Here is a 19,175-nt window from a genome sequence, read left to right as displayed (position 1 = left end):
GGTAGTTGGAAGAATGTTGAAACGACGAAGCATGGGTCACGTCGACCGGAAAGATTCGTTACGGGAATACAACGTTCCGACAGAGCAACTTTCATTATAGTTGCGCGCTTTTTCTGATTGATCCTTCGTTTTATTATTGGTTTTTCTGCCTTTTTCAATAACTGCGCTCCGATGCACTGATGGTTTCGCGTGTTCCAACCCTACGCCGATGCTGGCCACAAGAAATGAACCGGCCCCAACGTTCGTAATACGAATGCCTCTTACGAATAGCTGAAACGCCCAACTGCAAACTAATTGGTAGATCATTTGTTTATCAATAAGTTATTTTTCATTCGATACATTGCAGTTATTTTACAACGATTACTTTTAATCCCTTGATCTACGATTTTTATTCACAGCAACAATGATTAGAGCTCCTTCGGCTTTAATCATTTTCTAGAACAAATAGGAACATTTATGTTTGTTACCTGACTGGGTAGTTGATAATAGAGCAACAGAAATTTATTTTGATTTTAACGAGTTTTTACGAGTTCACCCGTCATTCGTGTTCACGATCACCTGTAAACATTTTTCACTTTCTTCTTAATTCAACAAATAATTCTATCACTTTAGTGTGTCACAATATCGATATTAGCACAAACTACATCGTACTTAACGTTGATTGAGGTAAAATATTCATTATGTCACTTTTATTTATCTTACGTTACCACTTTCTAAATGTTCAAGAGCGAAACGTCGCACACAGTTAAAGAAATGAATAGTATGTTCACAAATTCCGTTCGAAATCTTCGTCACTAGTCTGACGCGAACATGTACATGTTATTCGGCCGCACCCTGTATGTTTAGCAAAAGATTCAGAGATACTAATTATAATTACACCATTACAATTATATCGTAGTACATTTTCGTTTCATTTTGAAAGCTGTTAATTTTCTCAATAAGAATGAAAGTGTCAGAAACGTGAAATCGAATAAATACATCGGAAGAAGGTTATGTAAGTCCCATTTTAGAAATTAAGCCTTTAAATACTACTTATAGGTGAAGAAAGTATAAAGTCTTGCAAAACATCATATTGTAACTTGATTTTTATTGTATAGTACTAAATGATGCCACGTACAGCAGTTTTTGACACACGAAGGTTTTCACCTCGACGCTCGACAAATTAAAAAATTTGAGACTCCTCCTTTCACACGAATCCTGATCACCTTGATTTCATACATGGCATACAGTGTAAATTTTGTTACGTTCACTTTTAGTTTCGAGTAATTACAAAATAAAATAATGATTATATTATTCGGTTAAATTGGTTTTAATCGGTACTTGTATTTGCGGGTCAATGTATTGATGTTGAATCGCGTGTCTCTATACTTAAAATTAATTTTGCGTAATCATAGAAACGAGAAGAAGTTATTGTTAGACGGCGGATTTCGTGCATTTATAATAAAAACGAGTAGACGTAATTTAAAACAGCAGAAACATTAAAACAATTTAAAAATACTGTTATAATATTTTCAACCTATTAAACATATTGAGAAAGAAAATAAATTTCTATTTCACTCCAGTTTGTTGCAATGCAGGTGGAAAATTTTTATTTTGCATAAAGATCCGCTGTCTTAGTTACTGTATAACTGTGAATTTTGCAAACTTTTAAAACGCTTATTTGTTAGTGGACAAAGTCAGCAAAAATCCAAACAATCATTTTTAATTCTCACAATTGAAAATCGAAGAGGTCTTGTTATCAATGTTTCGTTATTATAGCTGTCATCGATCACACACGTTAACTATTCTGACTCATTTCCTCCCAGGAGGAAGCAACGTGTATGTTCTGTGAATCCTCAAACAAAATTACATACTGGCGTACTTAGACTAATATAAACTACTTAATCAGATACTCTCACATCGAAACAAGCACTGTTGCTGAAACACAGCTTGCGTTACTTGAAATATTCGGTTTCCGGTAGCGCTTTAAGAACTGATTAAAACCATTGTTAGTATTGTCATATTTACTCGTTGAATTATTGGTTGTGTTATCACTAGACTGCGCGGATTGGTATGCATTTATGGCAAAAATGAATAGATGAAATAAAAAAAAACTGTAAAGACATTAGAAGAATTTAAGAATATTCTTATCATTTTCGATTTCTTAAAATAATTAAGACGGGAACTACATCTTCATTTAACTTCTCTTTTTTTTATGATTGCCTTAGATACTTTTTGTTTTACATGAAGATCCACAGTCTAGTAATCACTCATTTCGATTCAGAACTTCTTTCTCTAATTGATTAACATATTGCATCGAATATACGTTGACAATTAAGGCCTTGCCTAAAGTATTGCTTATATATTTGAAACATCATTTCGGCGTTCTATATCATTTTCGATCCCGTTGCGTTACAACTTACATATTACAAAACGAGCATTCGTGTTGTCCATTCATTGGTCCCGAGATAAACGAGCGCATTGAAACTTACGAGAAACTTATATTACTTTTGACACAATGGTATCATTAATAAAGGAAATCAATTCGTATGCGAATTTTTGTTTCCTTACATTAGTTTATAAAAAAGAAAAACGAAATATCTACTCGCATTCATACGTTGTATTTCTGAAATGTACATGACACCGTCTATACATGTGTTACGTGCATCGTTAAATAATCCACTGTATTTTAGTAAGGCAGAGCTACAACTTAAATTTAAAATATACTGCACAATAATTACAAATAGACTGTAGATTTGTTTATAACAAAACTGGGTAAGCGAAATTTAAAATCGTTGAAGGATTAATCACTTCCCGTATTATAACGAGTTAGGCTCGTGATTTCAAACAGAATTACTAAATATGAATGTTATCCATTTTCTTTTAAATTGAAATAATTGTGTTTTTAAGACAGTAAGATCATTTTTATTCTTAATTTGTATGAAACAAATTTTCGCTCGAGACTTTTTTCCTTAATTCAACTCTTTTATTTAGTTCCTCGGTGCGTAATCTCGTTTTACAGAGAAAACAGATGCACGCAACCACCGAAAAGTGTAATAGATCATGGATACATTATTGTCAACTTATCAAAATTATTAAATATAAAAATACATTCCTATTTGCTTCCAGCTTCTTACAGTTGACGTGGAACATTTTATGTTTTGCATAAAGACCCGCAGTCTAATTACGGATAATGTCTAGTCACCATATACTCAGAATTTTGTTAAAATCAAAAGATTTCAAGAAACGAATGATATGTGTGGATTACTCAAGGCTTAACTGCTATTAATTGGATACAGCTCTTCAGATTTACGAACGTACAGCACGAAATAAACCGATCGTCACAACCCGAGAATCCTTTCGATCTAAAACTGTATCGCTAGTCTATAAAGGTATCATGCAAACGGATCGTACGATAAAAAAAATGAACTGTATAGCTCGTGCAAGCTTCGTACACTTTCCTCTAGACAAACGGTGAAAATGTGTCCGTATCGAGGGTCACGAGGCTCGATAAGTCGAATCACAGGCTCTGATCCCGTAAACGTTTCTAAATTGATCGATCGCGTAGCTCGCGTGCGCATTGTCCTGTCGCGATCCGTTTCGAGGCAGCCGTGATCCATCGTCGATCTTGTAAAAAGGAAACGCATTCTCCCGACGTAATCGTGAGCCGGCTGGCCGTGAAATGTATACACACACACACACGCGCGCGCACGCACGCGCACACGCATACACACAGACACAGTGGAACACAAACGCACACGCACAAAAGACAAAGTCACTTTTCATCCGGTCTCTTCCGGGGTCCACAGAAACGAAAGGAAATCGATGCGAAGCGCCGCGTTGCGCTCCGCTTTCCGGCGGCCAAGGCCCAAGGATGACTTGTGGGCAACCGCTGATGTATGTATCGTGGATCGGATCGCGTGGATCGACGACTTTCGAATCCATTTTGCGTCCTCCATGTCGATCCGCCGATCACTGAACCTCGCAGACGAAGAACGTTTCGAAACTGCAGGGGCTGTCGTTCCACTTCAGCCCTTTACCGTCCCTGTTCCACAGCTCCAGACAGTGCTCCTCTTCGCCGTTCTCGTATCTGAAACGTGAAATATAAATTACATCGTACCTTTCGATCGAAACGATTCGCTTATCCGCGCCCCTTTTTGGGGAAACATTGCAGGAAAGAGCTATGGCGCAAAATGTCAAAAAATGAGATTTTTAATCATTCTAGCCACGAGCTATGATTCGCTATGATTATTTTATTCTCACAAAACGAGTGCTGTGACAACTCCCTCTTGCAGCGGACACCCCAATATTTTCGTCCCTTGATATAGGGTAAATCTTCCAATTACTTGAATTCTTAAGATCATTTTGCATGTCATTTAGTAAACCAATGCTTCCAATTGCTAAAAAAAAGTCCGGCTGTTTGGTCCGGTTTTAAAAAAGTTATATTGTCTTAACAGAAATTGAAATTTTTAAACTTTCTTTCGTCCTCCACCGCGCGATCATCACCTTGACGAAGCGATTTTACCTGAAATTATTCGGCTCGCCAACGTTCCAGTTCTCGAAAGTTATCGGCCTGCCGTTGGCCATCCAAAAGAAAGTGCCCTCCTCGGCCTGATCGGTGCCAGAGGTCCAGAAGTGTTCGTGTCCAAGACCAAAGTCCTTAATATGTTTCTCGAGCCTGTCGTTCTCCTCTTGGGAGGCGATGCTCGCCAGATGCATCCCGTGATACCGGCAGTATTGGGACGCTCTGTACCAGTTTGCCTGAAAATGCACGGGACAAAATGAAAGGAAGAATGAAATTTCGCTCAAGAAGCATTAAACACGAATTTGAAATTCACCCGGCACTCTCTATATACCCTCTCTCTCTCTCTCTCTCTCTCTCTCTCTCTCTCTCTCTCTCTCCCTCTACACCCTGCTCTCTCTCTCTCTCTCTCTCTCTCTCACACACACACACACACACACAACTCTTCTCTCCGCCACAGTTCGACTTTTCCTTTTTCCGCAATCGTTCTTCTTATTGCTATCGTTACCCGGAACGAACGACGCCGGATATACCCTTGTTTATAAATATACATGCAGGGGGTGTTGCACTTTGCCCACGGGTATTCAGCGGTCGTTTATAAATAAAACATGAGGACAGGAAATTTTCTAATTTATTCTAATAATCGGCTGGGATGAGCGTTTTAAATTTCCCCGTTGCCGGAGGCGTTCTTCTGACTTTAACGGTCTTCATGAAAAATGGTCACCGCCTTCGGTCTCGTTAGACCGAGCTGCCAATTAAGATGTTTTGCCCAAACTACTTTTTAAGTAATTTAAGCTAACAGGCCTTGACGATGTTATCGTTTAATTGAAATTTATAGCCTCCAACCCTTTAAAGCGCGCGCTTCCCTTCAGCTGTCTACCAGAAAACAACCGAATCCCAGTCTGTATAAATTCATAATCCGGTTATATTCGTGTCAATTGTAACACTTTGAGTGCCACGTCGGTTATATATGACAGTCACAACTGGTTTCCACTAAACTTAATCAATTTTTACGACAATCTATTCAGTAAACCGAATTCTATACGGATAATTGTAGCTACCTTGTTTTGATTTTATGCGAGTTTTATAAGCATTGGTGTGACAGTCAACAACGATTATGATATTCAAAAACAACTTTGAATTCTACACTTCTAAAAATTCATTTTATAGAATCCAATCAATGTAAGTCTCTGACCATGAAAACTGAGATATTGAAATCTTTTAAAACTTCATTTAGTTGAGAAGAATATACATATTTAATGGGACGTAACATGAATACGTTATGTTGGGTATCTACTTTCATTTGTTAATAAAGTGCAGAATTATGTTCAACGAATTGTATCCTTCTCGATTGAAAGTGGCTCTTCTTTTCGATCATAATTATGAACGCGTTTACATCGAATCATAACTAAATGGTTAAAATTAGAACGTACGTATATTTGCACGTGAACGAGTTTATGTTACATCTCAGTATTAGTAGATATGTTTATGAACTTAAGTGTAAAAGAAACAACATTATTTAGTTTCGGCGGCTGCACAATCTTTTTCCCGGGGGAACGCATTCGCATGAATTTTCACCGGCCGTTAGCGTGACACAGGACTGTCAATATTTTTTGCGCGAGCTAAGGCCGTTGCGTGCTTGCCAAAGATTCGTCGTGTCATAAATTCGCGACTGACGTCACGGGGTTGGCCGAAATGTGATTTTCGTGTCGGCGCGGAGCAATGTTTTCCCGTGGTTCGTGGACTCGATCCTCGAACTCGTTTCACATCCCTTTGGTGGAGGACAGAAAACAAAAAAAAAAGGAAATGGAGGAGACGAAAAATCGCGTGTAACTCAGAGGGAATGCAAATAAAGCGCAATAAATAGAGCGCCGCTGCGATTGCACCGATGTCGCCTGAAATTCTTTTACCGCCCTTCTCCCTACACACCTACGTTTTGCGCTATTGTTGCGCGGAATTCCGTTCCCCTGTTTGCAGCGACCCTCTTTGGATTCCTCCAATTTCAGATTCACCAATTCGAGCCGTTCTTTAGTTCTTTTTCTTTAGTTCTCGCGAGAATCGGAGCTCGTGTGTCTTGTTCAAAATATCGAGGAAAAGTGTAAATGTTTGACTTCTCGTTCCCAAACTGCGAATCCTCATATTAGGAGAAGTTCTTTAAGCATGAAGAACACTTTTTAAAATATGTAAAATTGTACATATATTTTAGGTATTTTCTTTGCATTGAATTGCATTAAGAGTCTTAATTGTCCGATTAAATGAGTGAACTAGTCAGAAGAAACATAAATCTTCTCCGAATTTAGACTCTCGATTTCAAAGAAAAAATTAGTGATTTGTTACTAGTATATCTAATTCGTTTGGAATTTTAACTTATAATTGAGATAATCTTTTCGTCTCTCATGAAATACGTCGATTGATTTTACTGCAATTATATAGTGAAGTGAAAAATTATATATTGTCGTGGTAAAATATCTTTTAAAAGCCTAAAAGGTAAAAGTCTAAATGCTTCATAGACACTACTAGACTAGACTCACTTTCATAATCACCAGCATATATGTTAGATTTATCAATTATTCTCTCAGTTTATAAACCGTTTTACTACGCAAATTAAAATTCTATTATTGCTATTGAAACCGAAATCAATGTGAATCTACTAATGTCACGGTACACAAATTACAAATGTCCAAAAAATCTCTTTTTTACTTCAGTTGCTGAATAATAGAGCGTTCATGAATAAATTTACATCATTCCACGTTCACTATAGGTTTATTTTGGGTACACCGGTCATCATAACTCGCGTTTTTATAGTCGCAGCACGAAAATAAACTATAATGACGACAATGTCTGCGCGGATAATCGACTAACTCCTGAATTCGCATTTTAAAGCGGCAATCGAATTTATTCGAAAATTGTTAGCCAGAGCCGAACGCGATGAAAATACCAGTTCTTCATGTGAAGTAAGGCCAACGCGGACACTCGTTCTGCTCGGCAAATTACCCGTGGCAATCGATGAACGTGAAAAGAATTATTCGCGATCGCGCATCCAAGTCCCCCCCCCCCCCTGTAATGACGCTGCTACACACTGGCCGCCGTAAAAAAAAAGAGGCGCGTATTTAATTCTATCCGTACACTCAATAGCTCACACTGTTATCCGGGAATTATTTGTTCGATGTCTTCCTTTTGCGAATTGCGGAACCGCTTTGCGTGGTTCACTCGACGTATCTCGACCCTTTAACACGTAATTTCCACGAATCTTCTGATGTCTAATCTTCAAATAAACGTTTCGTTAGATACACGAATTAAATGAAGTTCGATGTAAGCAAAGGCACCTTCTATTTATTATTTATTTTATCATTTTTTAAATTTTATATTTTGTATAAGTTCAAAACAGAAATGTTCCTAGGGCGATACTAGGCATATTGCTGTTAACATTAAACACTGTTTAACTTTAATGCACATTGTTGTAAAAAGCACATGACAAACGTCTTTGTACATCAATGAAGTTAATTAAGAAGGATCTATCGTTCAATCGAGTGTTTTCGAAATACGAAAAATTACGAACCATAGGTGTAGCTAATGTTCGTCGCTCGTTAGAATGGCGTCAGCATTTTTGTGTTCATGTATTATTGCGAGAATGGGGGCGTGTGCGTTCTACCGCGAAAGTTCAAGCTCAAAAGCGCAAGTATAAAGGTGTATAAATTGGACGTGGTGCTCCATTACAGTTGGCAAATGACCGCGCAACAAGCATTCCCATATATTTTATATGCGATAGGGCGGGCGCAAAGAAACACGGCCCGCGCTGCATTTGCATATTTCGCAGTGCGGTGCCATTCAAATATTTCTAATATTACGCGTGCCCTGTTCTCGGTCAGAGTAATATTCTGTACTCCGAGGTAACCCATCCGTCGATTATTCGTTCCATACTAAATACGCACTCGGAAGAAATGGTAGACACAATAATACTATGCAACTTTCGTTTCAACTTTTTTCTAATATTATTTCTTGTTCACGAGATATTTCACGAAATAGAAAATATAGAAATTTTATCAGAGGCTGATTTCACTCCTTTAATGCGAGAAGTAGCACAAAAAAGATATGGCTGTATTAGGCATATTTTACTCTGCATGTGTGCAAAGTTTCATGATTTTTGGAATTTACAGGTTTGATAACTTCCCTTGTTAGTGGCAAAGTACCATTTGTTTAATTAGACTGTGGATTTTTTTGCGAAATAAAAATTGTCTGCATTGACTGCTACATAGCTACACGAGCTACATAGGTATTTATTGACGTTTTTAATCATTTTAATAAATTGAAAATAATACAATAGTATTTTGAAATTCTCTGAATTTTTTCTCTATTTTGCACTTGAATGACTCGTTTCTTTGTAATAATTTGTTTAATAATTATATTTCTATGAAATAAAAATACACATTATTATTCTCACATGATTTGTGAAGAATGACAATAAAATGAACGCCGAATAAGGAGAGTAACAGTTACTGACATCAAAATACTTATTATTTTATTTGTGATAAGACGTGCGTGCGCATTTTTTGTAAAGTAATGGGTGCGATATTTCACGAACATAGTTCATCTTTCTGACAGTTTGTCATTTCGCATAAAAACTTTCCAGTTCGTCGTTAAATCATCCACGAACGGGAATACGACAGATCTGTCTAACGCATCTAACATAGGCTTTGAAATATTTCATTCGTTTGATCAACACTAATTTTGACATTTTTGCTGAAGAATATAGGAATGCACATTTGAGCTACGATTATAATTAAAATCATAAACTTAATCAATTGAAACTATTAAGAAAAGAAATAGATATCGATGTACTTCTGTATCTTGCAATCGATACATCAAATTTTACGTATACGAAATTAATACACCGAAAATGTAAGTTATTTAGTATGAACAAATACTGTATAAAAAACGAAATTCGCGTAGTGCAAAATGTATTGGCGGACTGGAGATTTGTATACTAATCGTATTATACATACAGGAGCTTCACATTCTAAGAAAAGTTTAAAAGAAATTCGTTCGTTTCGGTAACCAATTTTTGTCTTAATTGTTATTTTGAATCCCTACAGAAAATGGATAATTAATTTCTAGATCGTCACCGGAAACTTGAAATTTAGTACATTAAACGGATTAAAATAGGACAAAGTGTTGCCTACGGCCACGGTCGTTAATCAATTCTCAGAAGAGCTTTCGACCTCGTTATTAGCTATTCCTGTTTAGTATGAACGTGTCGCCCTTAACCCTACTTTTCCCCTAACCTAGACCCTTCTGGGCACTTATCGCGGCCGCGAATTCTCCAAAAAGTAAAACGGCCGTGTGACACGTCCCCGAATCGTCACCTTGGCCGATCGCTTCCGCCGAAAATGGTAACCGACTCGACAGAAACCCGATCGAGCAACTCTCTCTTTCCTCTACAAGTGGTGTCACCCACTTTCCTCTGCAAGTCGCGGGGAAACGGAACTGCATTATTAAAACGGATTTTGCAATATCGCTGAGTGTCCGCTCCGCGGCCTTGCAACGATCTCTCTCGCGGAGACGGCTGGAAGTGACGTAAAATCGTTTCTCTAATGAGTAACAAGTAACTGTGTTTCGTAAGAGACATCGTCGACATTCTTCTACTTGATCTGTATTGTAACCGGATCGTCGCTGATGAAGGTTGCTTTGTATCGTTCTTCTGTTTCACTGTGAACATCGACACCGAGCCTACCAAGCGCTAAAAGCGATTGATACGTGGAATTTTATAAAAATGATGATGATGTTGATATTGTCTGTTGGATAGTACAAAAAAATAATAGGTAAAATTTTGGGAACCTAATTTTTTATTTTTTGAATGAAATCACACCGCCGTAAACAAAGTAATAGTCTTACGTGAAACATTAAAATATTCATCGTTGAGAGGAAAAGTATATGTACCTGCAGTCATCTAATTTTGTTAGAGAAATTATTGCATCCTAATAATAGAAAATACATTTAAATCTTTGCACTTTATTCTGTGTAACAATATTGTTTTATAGAGCAGTATATAAACTTTAATTAACTTCCAATTATAATACAACTCTATTAAATTAGATCCTATCATAATTAAAAAATTATTTGATAACAAACTATACAGTAAAATAAAAAGTCAAATATTTGATTGAAAGAAGAAGCTTTCTCTGAACCCAAAAGTTTTGACGAGGGGGTGCTAATTACTTCCATTAGTCTTCACTCATTATGAAGGTATGATCAGGATAAAAGGGAATGGAGCGTCATAATTGTCTTCTAAGTATTAAGGGTCTCACTATAGTCAAATAGTGACCGGCGTATTTAATCTTGGAACAATAGGTTTTCAATCAGCTGGGTGACTGTCAAACGAAGGGATACTGTAGACCATAACAAAAGTTTCGTTATATAAAATATTCAATAGGCGCCGATACTCCTTCCAGGGTGGCGGTTCTGCATTAATTAAAATTTCTTAATAAGGAACGTCCGTGAGAATATTGAGTTTGAATATTGGTCGAGTTCGCGTGCACTCAAGTACAGCTTCTGACACTAAACGAAGAGCATGAAGCAAGGGAGACGGTTCTTGGCTCTGCTGGTGATAGTAATCGCGGGGTTCCTCTTACATCGTAGTCTCCTTTGGGTGTCTAAAACTGTGCTTGAGTGCACCTGTACCTTGTCATTATTCAAATCCAATTTTCAACTAACTAAAAAAATGTTGTCCTATGTTATACTTAAAAGGAAATCGATATATTGTAGCGCGTCGGTTGTCAAGCACGTAATTGATGAGAATTGGAAACACCAAATTGCGGATACGTGTAAAACATATTTTAAATCAATATAGAAACTTCCACCCCACCCCTAAAAATGTATGTTATAAAATTATATTCCCTTTACGTAATAATACGTGTTTAGAGCAACATTCATTCATTTTTAAAGTTAAGGCTTTTGAATGGCAATGCTACGTCAGAAATGAGTTTTGAAGTCTCTTTTTAAATTCTACTCTTGCATGCTAAATGGTTAAAATTGATTTTGAAATGCCAATTCGAATTGAAAAATAAATCCTTAGCTGTGAACTTTAGGTTTTTAAAAAGTGTTGCATTTGCAGGCTGAAATAGATGTAAAGAGTCACTATACCCTTCACGCATTGCTTTTAAGAATTAATTCTTCTGGTTTTTAATTAACCATCTTTTCAATTTACTGGGTTTCATAGTTGTGTTAATTACACTTCAAGAGACAAACTAAGCAGGGAAAATGAGAAATATATTGGTGTTCAGAAGACTAAAATCTAAATTAGTAGATTTTAATACGAATTAAAGTGTTCAAGGTTTAATTGAAGTATCGAATTACGAAGGAACAAAGAGGAGAGGAAACGTTTATGCAAAAGTTCGATTACTATTAACGAGAGTTCTCTGTGTTCCGCTAGCGCGCTGGTGATAAGGTGGAGGATGGTAATATGGAACACCTGGTTTCAAAAGCTTGCCAAAAGGGGAGAAATTTGTTCTTTTTTCCAATGAAATCTACACGAGAAAACGAATATGCTAATGCATAATTATACTTCTATAGCTAAATTAAAAAAAAAATGAAACATTTGAAATTATAATAAAAGAACTAGAAGAAGTGAAAATTGACAGTTCGAAAAAGTGATATCTGATAATGGAACAACTAAAAAATTCGTAATGAAGATTGAAAATATTTTGCTTTTACTATAAAGCATGAATAGCTATTAAACAGGTGACACTTATAAACAAATGAGTTTTATTTTTAAGAATTTATCCTTTCATATTAGACACGTGAATATCATGTCTGAACAATGCAATAAAATTATATATTTTAATAGAACAATCTATTAGATATTTAAAGAATATAGTACAAATCAAAGAGAGAGAATTCCAGCTGCAGCTTATAACAGAGTTACAACAATGAAATTTACAGGACATCTATAGAAAAAAAGAACGTAGAATTTAATTACATATTCTAAACGACCCGAGCGTCCTGAGGACTTAAGCGTCTTAAGGTCCTTTCCACTTCGTTACAGTTTAGTTTTCTCAATATCCCATAGTACACGGTGTCCCATATTACCTGCACGTGCCCAACGTCGCGAGGAATATTTATGTCTTCCTTCGGCAAAATTGCCAATCCGGGTTCGTTGAATGCGATAGTCTGTCAATGTGATCGGGATTTGACTTGTTCGCGGGGAAGTGACGTGAATCTCGGGGGCTAGGTCCCGTTCGACAAGATCGCTTTTCCGCGTTCTTCCTTGCGGCGCACAAAAGCATGAGCGCGCGCGCGTGCTTCTCGCCCACGTGTATGTGTGAGGTGGGGATACTCCCAGTCAGGTGAAAAGATCGATAACAGGCTGGTCTGGCATTCGATGCACCGTAAAGTGTCAGAGACGGTGAGCCGGAAAGTTACAGGCTCGGAAATAATTTGATAAAGTCCGGGAGGTCGCGTCCACGGGACAGCTAGATAAATCAAAGTAACTGGCAGGTATGATACCTTGAAGAAGATCCCCAGGTAGTATCTCTTCTCGCCGAGCTTCAACAGTGGCATCGTCCATCTTGAGGCGGCCAAAGTGCTGCTGTGCTCGTCCACGCAGTTCGGACAGTCGTCTGTGAAACCAAACCATCGAAAATGTAAATGAATGATCCTTGGATGTTAATCATAACTAGACTGAAGATATTTATGTATTTACAGTGTGTTCACATTTCTTAAATACTAGAAAATACGTTTAGTAGCGAACATTAATGATATCTTTAGAGTATCCTGGGATCAAAGATATATGTACCTGACTAGACAATGTATCTATATATCCTGGCGTGTTTCGGACATATATCGAGTAGACACTCAACAAACAAAACATTTCTATAGTTGCAATAATTATAAAAGAACAACATCTGAAATCCTTTATTTCGACGGGCTGTGTAGTTCTAGTGTAGCGACTGCTTAAAATATAATCTACGATCTTTTTTGCTGTTTTATAGGACAAATCTGGGGAACAAGCTTAGTCGTGTAAGGCTTTCACGGTGTAACTTATATTATTGCGAAGATGGCAGTACACCTATCATTGAAAACTCAATCAATCGACTAGAAGAAATCCTAGGTCAAGTTTTAAGCATTCGTTGTAAAGAGGAAACTTCAATCTTTAAATTTACGGTGGTCTCAACCACGAAACAAATTTGTCAATGTTTTTACAGACGTTTCAATTTGGAATATTTGGGACAACAAATGTCTCCAGTTTCCCATTCGGTGAATCATGAAAAACTTTTTCGTATACATTTTTATCACACTGCTTTGCGAAAGTCGAAGCTTCAAGCTTTAAACCGAGTCCAGGTGTATTGCTGTACTATTATTTTTCAACGAAATTATCACAGTTTAAATGTCGACAATTTCTTGAGAACGGGAAAAGTGTCCACATACTTTTTGGATCCAGTGTATGTCGCAGCTTGAATAATTTGACTTGGTATCTCCTATAGTATGGTCGATCGGTGCGAAAATTGTATGATCTGGATTAGGTCAGAGATTAATATTATGCCGGAACAGAACTATGTTTGCAAGACATTTTTCCAATTATCAAGGCACGTTAGAGTGGAATCATGTTGCAGAAGTGCTTTTGCTAATCTTTCAATGCGTGTGCTCAGACGTTTACGGTCGTTAACACGTATGAAAGTTTATCTACAGTTGTAAATATTGTCACGACGCGAATGACACCGGCAACATTGATTACTGATGGATCTACAAGAATAGTAAAGAAGGCAAATAGTAATGACGACTTCTCTGGTGCTCGGAACTTTTTAATTCATCGATGTCGCGGTGTTAATTGACGTAATGGGTTTCTCTAGCGAGGTGGAAGATGAAAATGCAGTATTACCTGGCAGTAACGTTGATCGACGTGTTATATAACGCGGAAGAGTCAGCGCGTCAGATCGTGTAACCGCCTTTGAGCGAAAACGGACGAGGGCCACGTGAAAATTTCCATTATTAAAAGCACGTTCGCGGCGCACTTTTGGCCGTACTTTCGTGAACCATTATTTCGCGGCATAATTCTTGGTAAGGGCAAAAGTTTTAATGTCCTCGGCGATAAAACATGCCTATGGAAATGAGGAACTTAACGGGAAGTTCGGGATTATATAGACTGTAAAATGAACGTGATTCTGACGCCGTTCAATGACTTAAATAACGCCACCTTGAATTCCGACTATGTTAGAGCTGCCCGACGATGAACGGACTCCAGAAACTGAACGTTTTTCTGACGTTTATCAAAAAAATTTTTGCATGCAACGTGTACAGAGCGAGTTATTTAACCGTGCCACCTACATTTCAGCCGTTTAGGGAAAAACTGGTGTCAATCAATATTTATTTGTGTGGTTTATGGGGGGACATTCACCTAGGAGGTCGAACAGTGAGCTTGACTTTGAGAATCTTTTATCTTTCAACAAATGATTGTATTAGAAAAACATTTAGTACATAAGTTTTGTCATACTCTTATCTACAAAATACTAAATTTTCGTTAAAAAATATCCAATATAGGTGGGTCGGTAACTATGTTTATGAGACGGTTTTTCAAGGAAGGTGTTTCATCCGAATTAAAAGAGGAAAAATTATCCTTAAAGTAGACAAAAAAGTAGCCTATCTCGGTTTTCTTCATGTTCTCAAAATCACGGACATTTGTACGTAAAAGTCGTTTTTCGCGCGAAAAATATGATAGTCTCTTATTTATTAAAAAAAAATACTGATGTTTAGCATTGTAGTACTTCATAGACTGCAGACTTTATACATTTACGACAAAAATGAGTAGTTGCAGTATAAAGCAGTACACAGATTAAAAGTAATGATGAATATTAATGTACTAGTTGCAGCTTATTAAAATCATTAAAAGGAAAAAGAAATTTCTAGTTGGCTCATCTTGCAGTCGTTGCAAACAATTTTTATTTTGCACAGGTACAAATACGCAGTTTATGCATAATGTTCCTTATTATACTAAATCTGCAGGTGTACACGCACCTTGCATCCACTTTGCGTTACGCAATCTCGACGAGAAATTTTCGGGTACGGCGATGATCGATCAGTGAATTTCTCTCTATTTTCGCCGAAGCTGATTACACAAATTGCAAAATGCCACGTTGTTTTATTAACCTTCCGCGTTATGTAAATAGCACCATTGCAATTTCACCTTTTCATACATTATTGGCGAGTTCATATAATAATAAAAAGGAATATTGCTGTTCCGTTAAGTGGTGAGATACACCGAGTGCATCTGAAGCGAACCATTAACATTTTCGAGCGATTTCTGTTTGGTTTAAGAGTCATTGCGCTGAGATTTTGGAGTTGCAAAAAGGCTTTTGTTTCGATTATCGTCATTGTCGTCACACATCACCTTTTCAATAGGTTTATCGCATGGAAATAAACTATTTGCTTAAATAATCTTCGTAAAATATATCTTGTTTTCTAAGAGCATCTTACCATCGTTTTCAAATTCATTGCAATCTTATTACAGCAATATTCCAATCAATTAGGTGTCAACAGTATTTCATTATGAACCTTAAAATGACATCACTTCTATTCATGAAATGCATTTTGACAAGTTTCAAACTATTTCTGTGTAAGAGGAAGCTGATGTGTAAATAATTCAAAGAGTTATTAAATTAGTTTTATAGCATGTCGAGTATCGTCATATGCTCATTTTGCATCATCCCAGTGATAGTTATATTTGATGACATAAGGTTTTAAATATATTTACTTAGATATGTGCGTTGTATACTATAATAAAACTATAGAAACTATAGAAGACTGTAGGCAACTTGGAATTTTCGAGGAAATTATCTTGTATTACAATTTTTAATATTTTAATTTTGCAGTCAATTGAAAGCCGATCAAGTTTTGTTCGAAATATTTCTTGTCCCATTATTGAAAATGCTCGGGAATCTTGTGGACTAATTTGTAAACCATCCTGTACATTTACGCATTTTTCAACTTTGAATAATTCACTTTTTGAAAATTTGTTTCAACTTTTTCTTTTATCAAGAAACGGTGAATGCTTTCGAAATATCAACGACAAACACTACCATGCTCGAAAGCGCAACCCGGTTCGCCGAAACAATTTCTCCGGTACACGTTGAACAATTACATCTTTAACAAGATTCTACTCGATCTCTGCAGCACTGCGCGGCGTCATTAACCTTCCAATTACCACTTTCCGGTCGCCGACTTGATGAATCCATAGACGGGTCGCAGAGAAATTCCGAATTTTCAGTGGACACCGTCAAGTCGCGGCGATTTGCTCTTGTATACAGTGCTGCACAAAATAATAAGACGCTTCATAAGTATATTTCGTATATTGAAACGTAAACCATGGACACTTTACACGCCGTGAATAGTGCATATTATCTTCAGAGTAAACACGCAATACTTTAAACTTTTATCATGTGCAGACAAAGAAGTTATAAGGAAATGTACGATTAATAACGTGTAATACGACATGAACAGTAATATAAGAATGATTAATAAAAAATTAAACATTTTCAATAAAAAATGCTAGAAATAATATAAGTTATTATTCGTCGCTACTAGATAAAAATTAAGTTCTTATCAATGTGCGAGTTAATTTGAAGAAAAACATCTTTTGCCCATCACTGCCTTACGTGAACTAATACGTTTCTTTTCCAGTGAATTATCTTTCTTCCTTTTGTTTCGTTTACTCACATCGACGATAATTTTAAGAACGAGACAGAGGGAACAATACGTGTAAAACAACAAAGACGGTTTTTTTCTTGCACCGTGTCAAAGGAAATGAACTGTGCAAAAAGAATGTTATTTTGAAATCGTGCAAAAACAGAGTTACACATAAAATGTCTTATTATTAGATTGTGCATCGATTGCAACAAACAGGAACTAAGTAAACATTGAGTTCGACTCACACTCATTTTAATAAATTCATAATATTACTATGATATTCTAAAATGCTTCTAACGTTTTCGCTGTTGTAAGTTTCGACCACTTATTTTTGTTATAAATGCATAACATCCGTAGTCTACTTATTGTGTTGTCCAACAACGGTACTATCGCGATCGCGTTCGCGGTGGCATAATGCGGTGCGATAATACGGCGAAATTGCATCGCGTGAAAGTGGCGAGAGGGTGTGCGGGGTGTGAGGGTTGATCGTCTCGAAGAAGGCGAAAGGATGGCGGAGTGCGAAGTCAGATCGTCGGCATCGATGGTTGAGCAAAACGCCTTCCCGGTTCTGTGGCCGGACTAATTAGGCCGGCGTTCTGCATATTTTAATAATCGCTTCGTTAATCGGCGGGACGCGGCTCGCGATGTGGTCCACGCCGTCCTCCCCGGAATACGTCACCCCGGCATTAATATTCAACGGCACCTCTTAATAGACACTGTTGGCTCTTACTTCCTGTCCCACTTTTTTCTACGGCCGGCTGGAACGCCCCTCGACGCGACGGGGGACGCTCGTTGTCCCGCGGAGTTTCAATAAAAATATGTATGAGCGAGCTATTAGCGGGACAGTTTTCTTCTTCGGCCGGGGCTGAGAAAACGCGGCTTTGCCTCGTTAGTCAAGTACGGCTCCGAAAGAGAGAGAGAGAGAGAGAGAGAGACGCTCTCTCCCAAGTGATTCTAAGTATTTCCCAGCGCGTCGCTCGGTCAGCTTTATTAAATTTCGCTGGACGCCTCCGGGCGATGCTAGTTTAGCTACGCTGCGGTTACCGAAGCGGGCAAACTCGAGGTTAGGGTCGTTTTCCTCGCAGAGAGTGCGAATATTTCAGGATAGAACCGATCTTTTCGTTTGCGCCGCGCTAAGCTTTACGCTTTGACCAGTGTTTAGCGCTAAACCTACCGAGAGCACCTAAAGCGGCGACCATGCTGCCTTAGAAAAAAGGAGCGACGTAGCTGATCGCAATCATCGTAAAATATTTTAGCGAAATTCTCATGTTGGACAACTTTTTTAATACCATTCTCACAGTCAGACTAATTGAAATACGTTACAATTGAATTATTGAATTTAATTACATTGCGTTTGATTATATCGTAATTTAATCATATTGCCGTTGCATGACATAATTCAGACCGTTCAATTAAATCAATTGCTAATTATGTTAATCGTGATTGTAATTGAAACTAATAAAAATGCAATGTAACAGAATTACTCAGAACCAGAGTAAAACTGTTATGATATTGGTTTCGGAATAACTTGTTAAAAATTTGGGAACAAACGGTCATGTAGATTTGAGATTATGTCTACGCCTATGTTTTTTGATAAATTCTTATTACGATTCTATACCAATGTTAGTTCAGAACATAATTTTATTTTAATTGCACTAATTTTTGTCCTAAATACATAAAATTCGCAGTCCATTGATCACAATAGTGCTTACTTGCATCAATAAGCTTCATTTAGAAGAAAAGTCGTGTTTGTTTGAATGTTGCTGTTACTAATTGGACATTTCATGTGTAAAAACCTAATAGATATTAGGTTCTCCCAAAAGTTCGTTTGCTTTTCATTAATGCGCGTAATGCTAATACTATGTTAAAGAAAACTTAGGTAAGTAATAAAACGTTAACGTACACATGATCACGTGGATTGTATATGCTCGTGTTATTTAACAATATTCAACATACACATTGCGAGAGAAACTTTTGGGACAACTTAATATTTTATATC

At 37.2% G+C, this 19,175-nt stretch overlaps 1 protein-coding gene across 3 annotated transcripts in view; it reads right to left on the bottom strand.

Annotated features, from left to right (window-relative positions):
- Nucleotides 1–1,084: 1,084 nt before the first annotated feature.
- Nucleotides 1,085–19,175, bottom strand: part of LOC143357088 (uncharacterized) — a 205,559-nt gene continuing 187,468 nt past the window's right edge. For all 3 annotated transcript variants that reach the window (XM_076793305.1, XM_076793304.1, XM_076793303.1), the window contains 3 exons: nt 13,004–13,116; nt 4,505–4,740; nt 1,085–4,069 (listed from right to left, as the gene is read on the bottom strand). In XM_076793305.1, the coding sequence (XP_076649420.1) occupies nt 3,952–4,069; nt 4,505–4,740; nt 13,004–13,116 (467 nt within the window). In that variant the 3' untranslated portion in view covers nt 1,085–3,951. The remainder of the gene's footprint in view (nt 4,070–4,504; nt 4,741–13,003; nt 13,117–19,175) is intronic.

The sequence above is a fragment of the Halictus rubicundus genome, chromosome 9, assembly GCF_050948215.1.
Source record: "Halictus rubicundus isolate RS-2024b chromosome 9, iyHalRubi1_principal, whole genome shotgun sequence".
Classification (NCBI taxonomy): Eukaryota; Metazoa; Arthropoda; class Insecta; order Hymenoptera; family Halictidae; genus Halictus; species Halictus rubicundus.
Note: the sequence above shows the minus strand (reverse complement) of the source record. Positions and strands in the feature narration are given on the sequence as shown.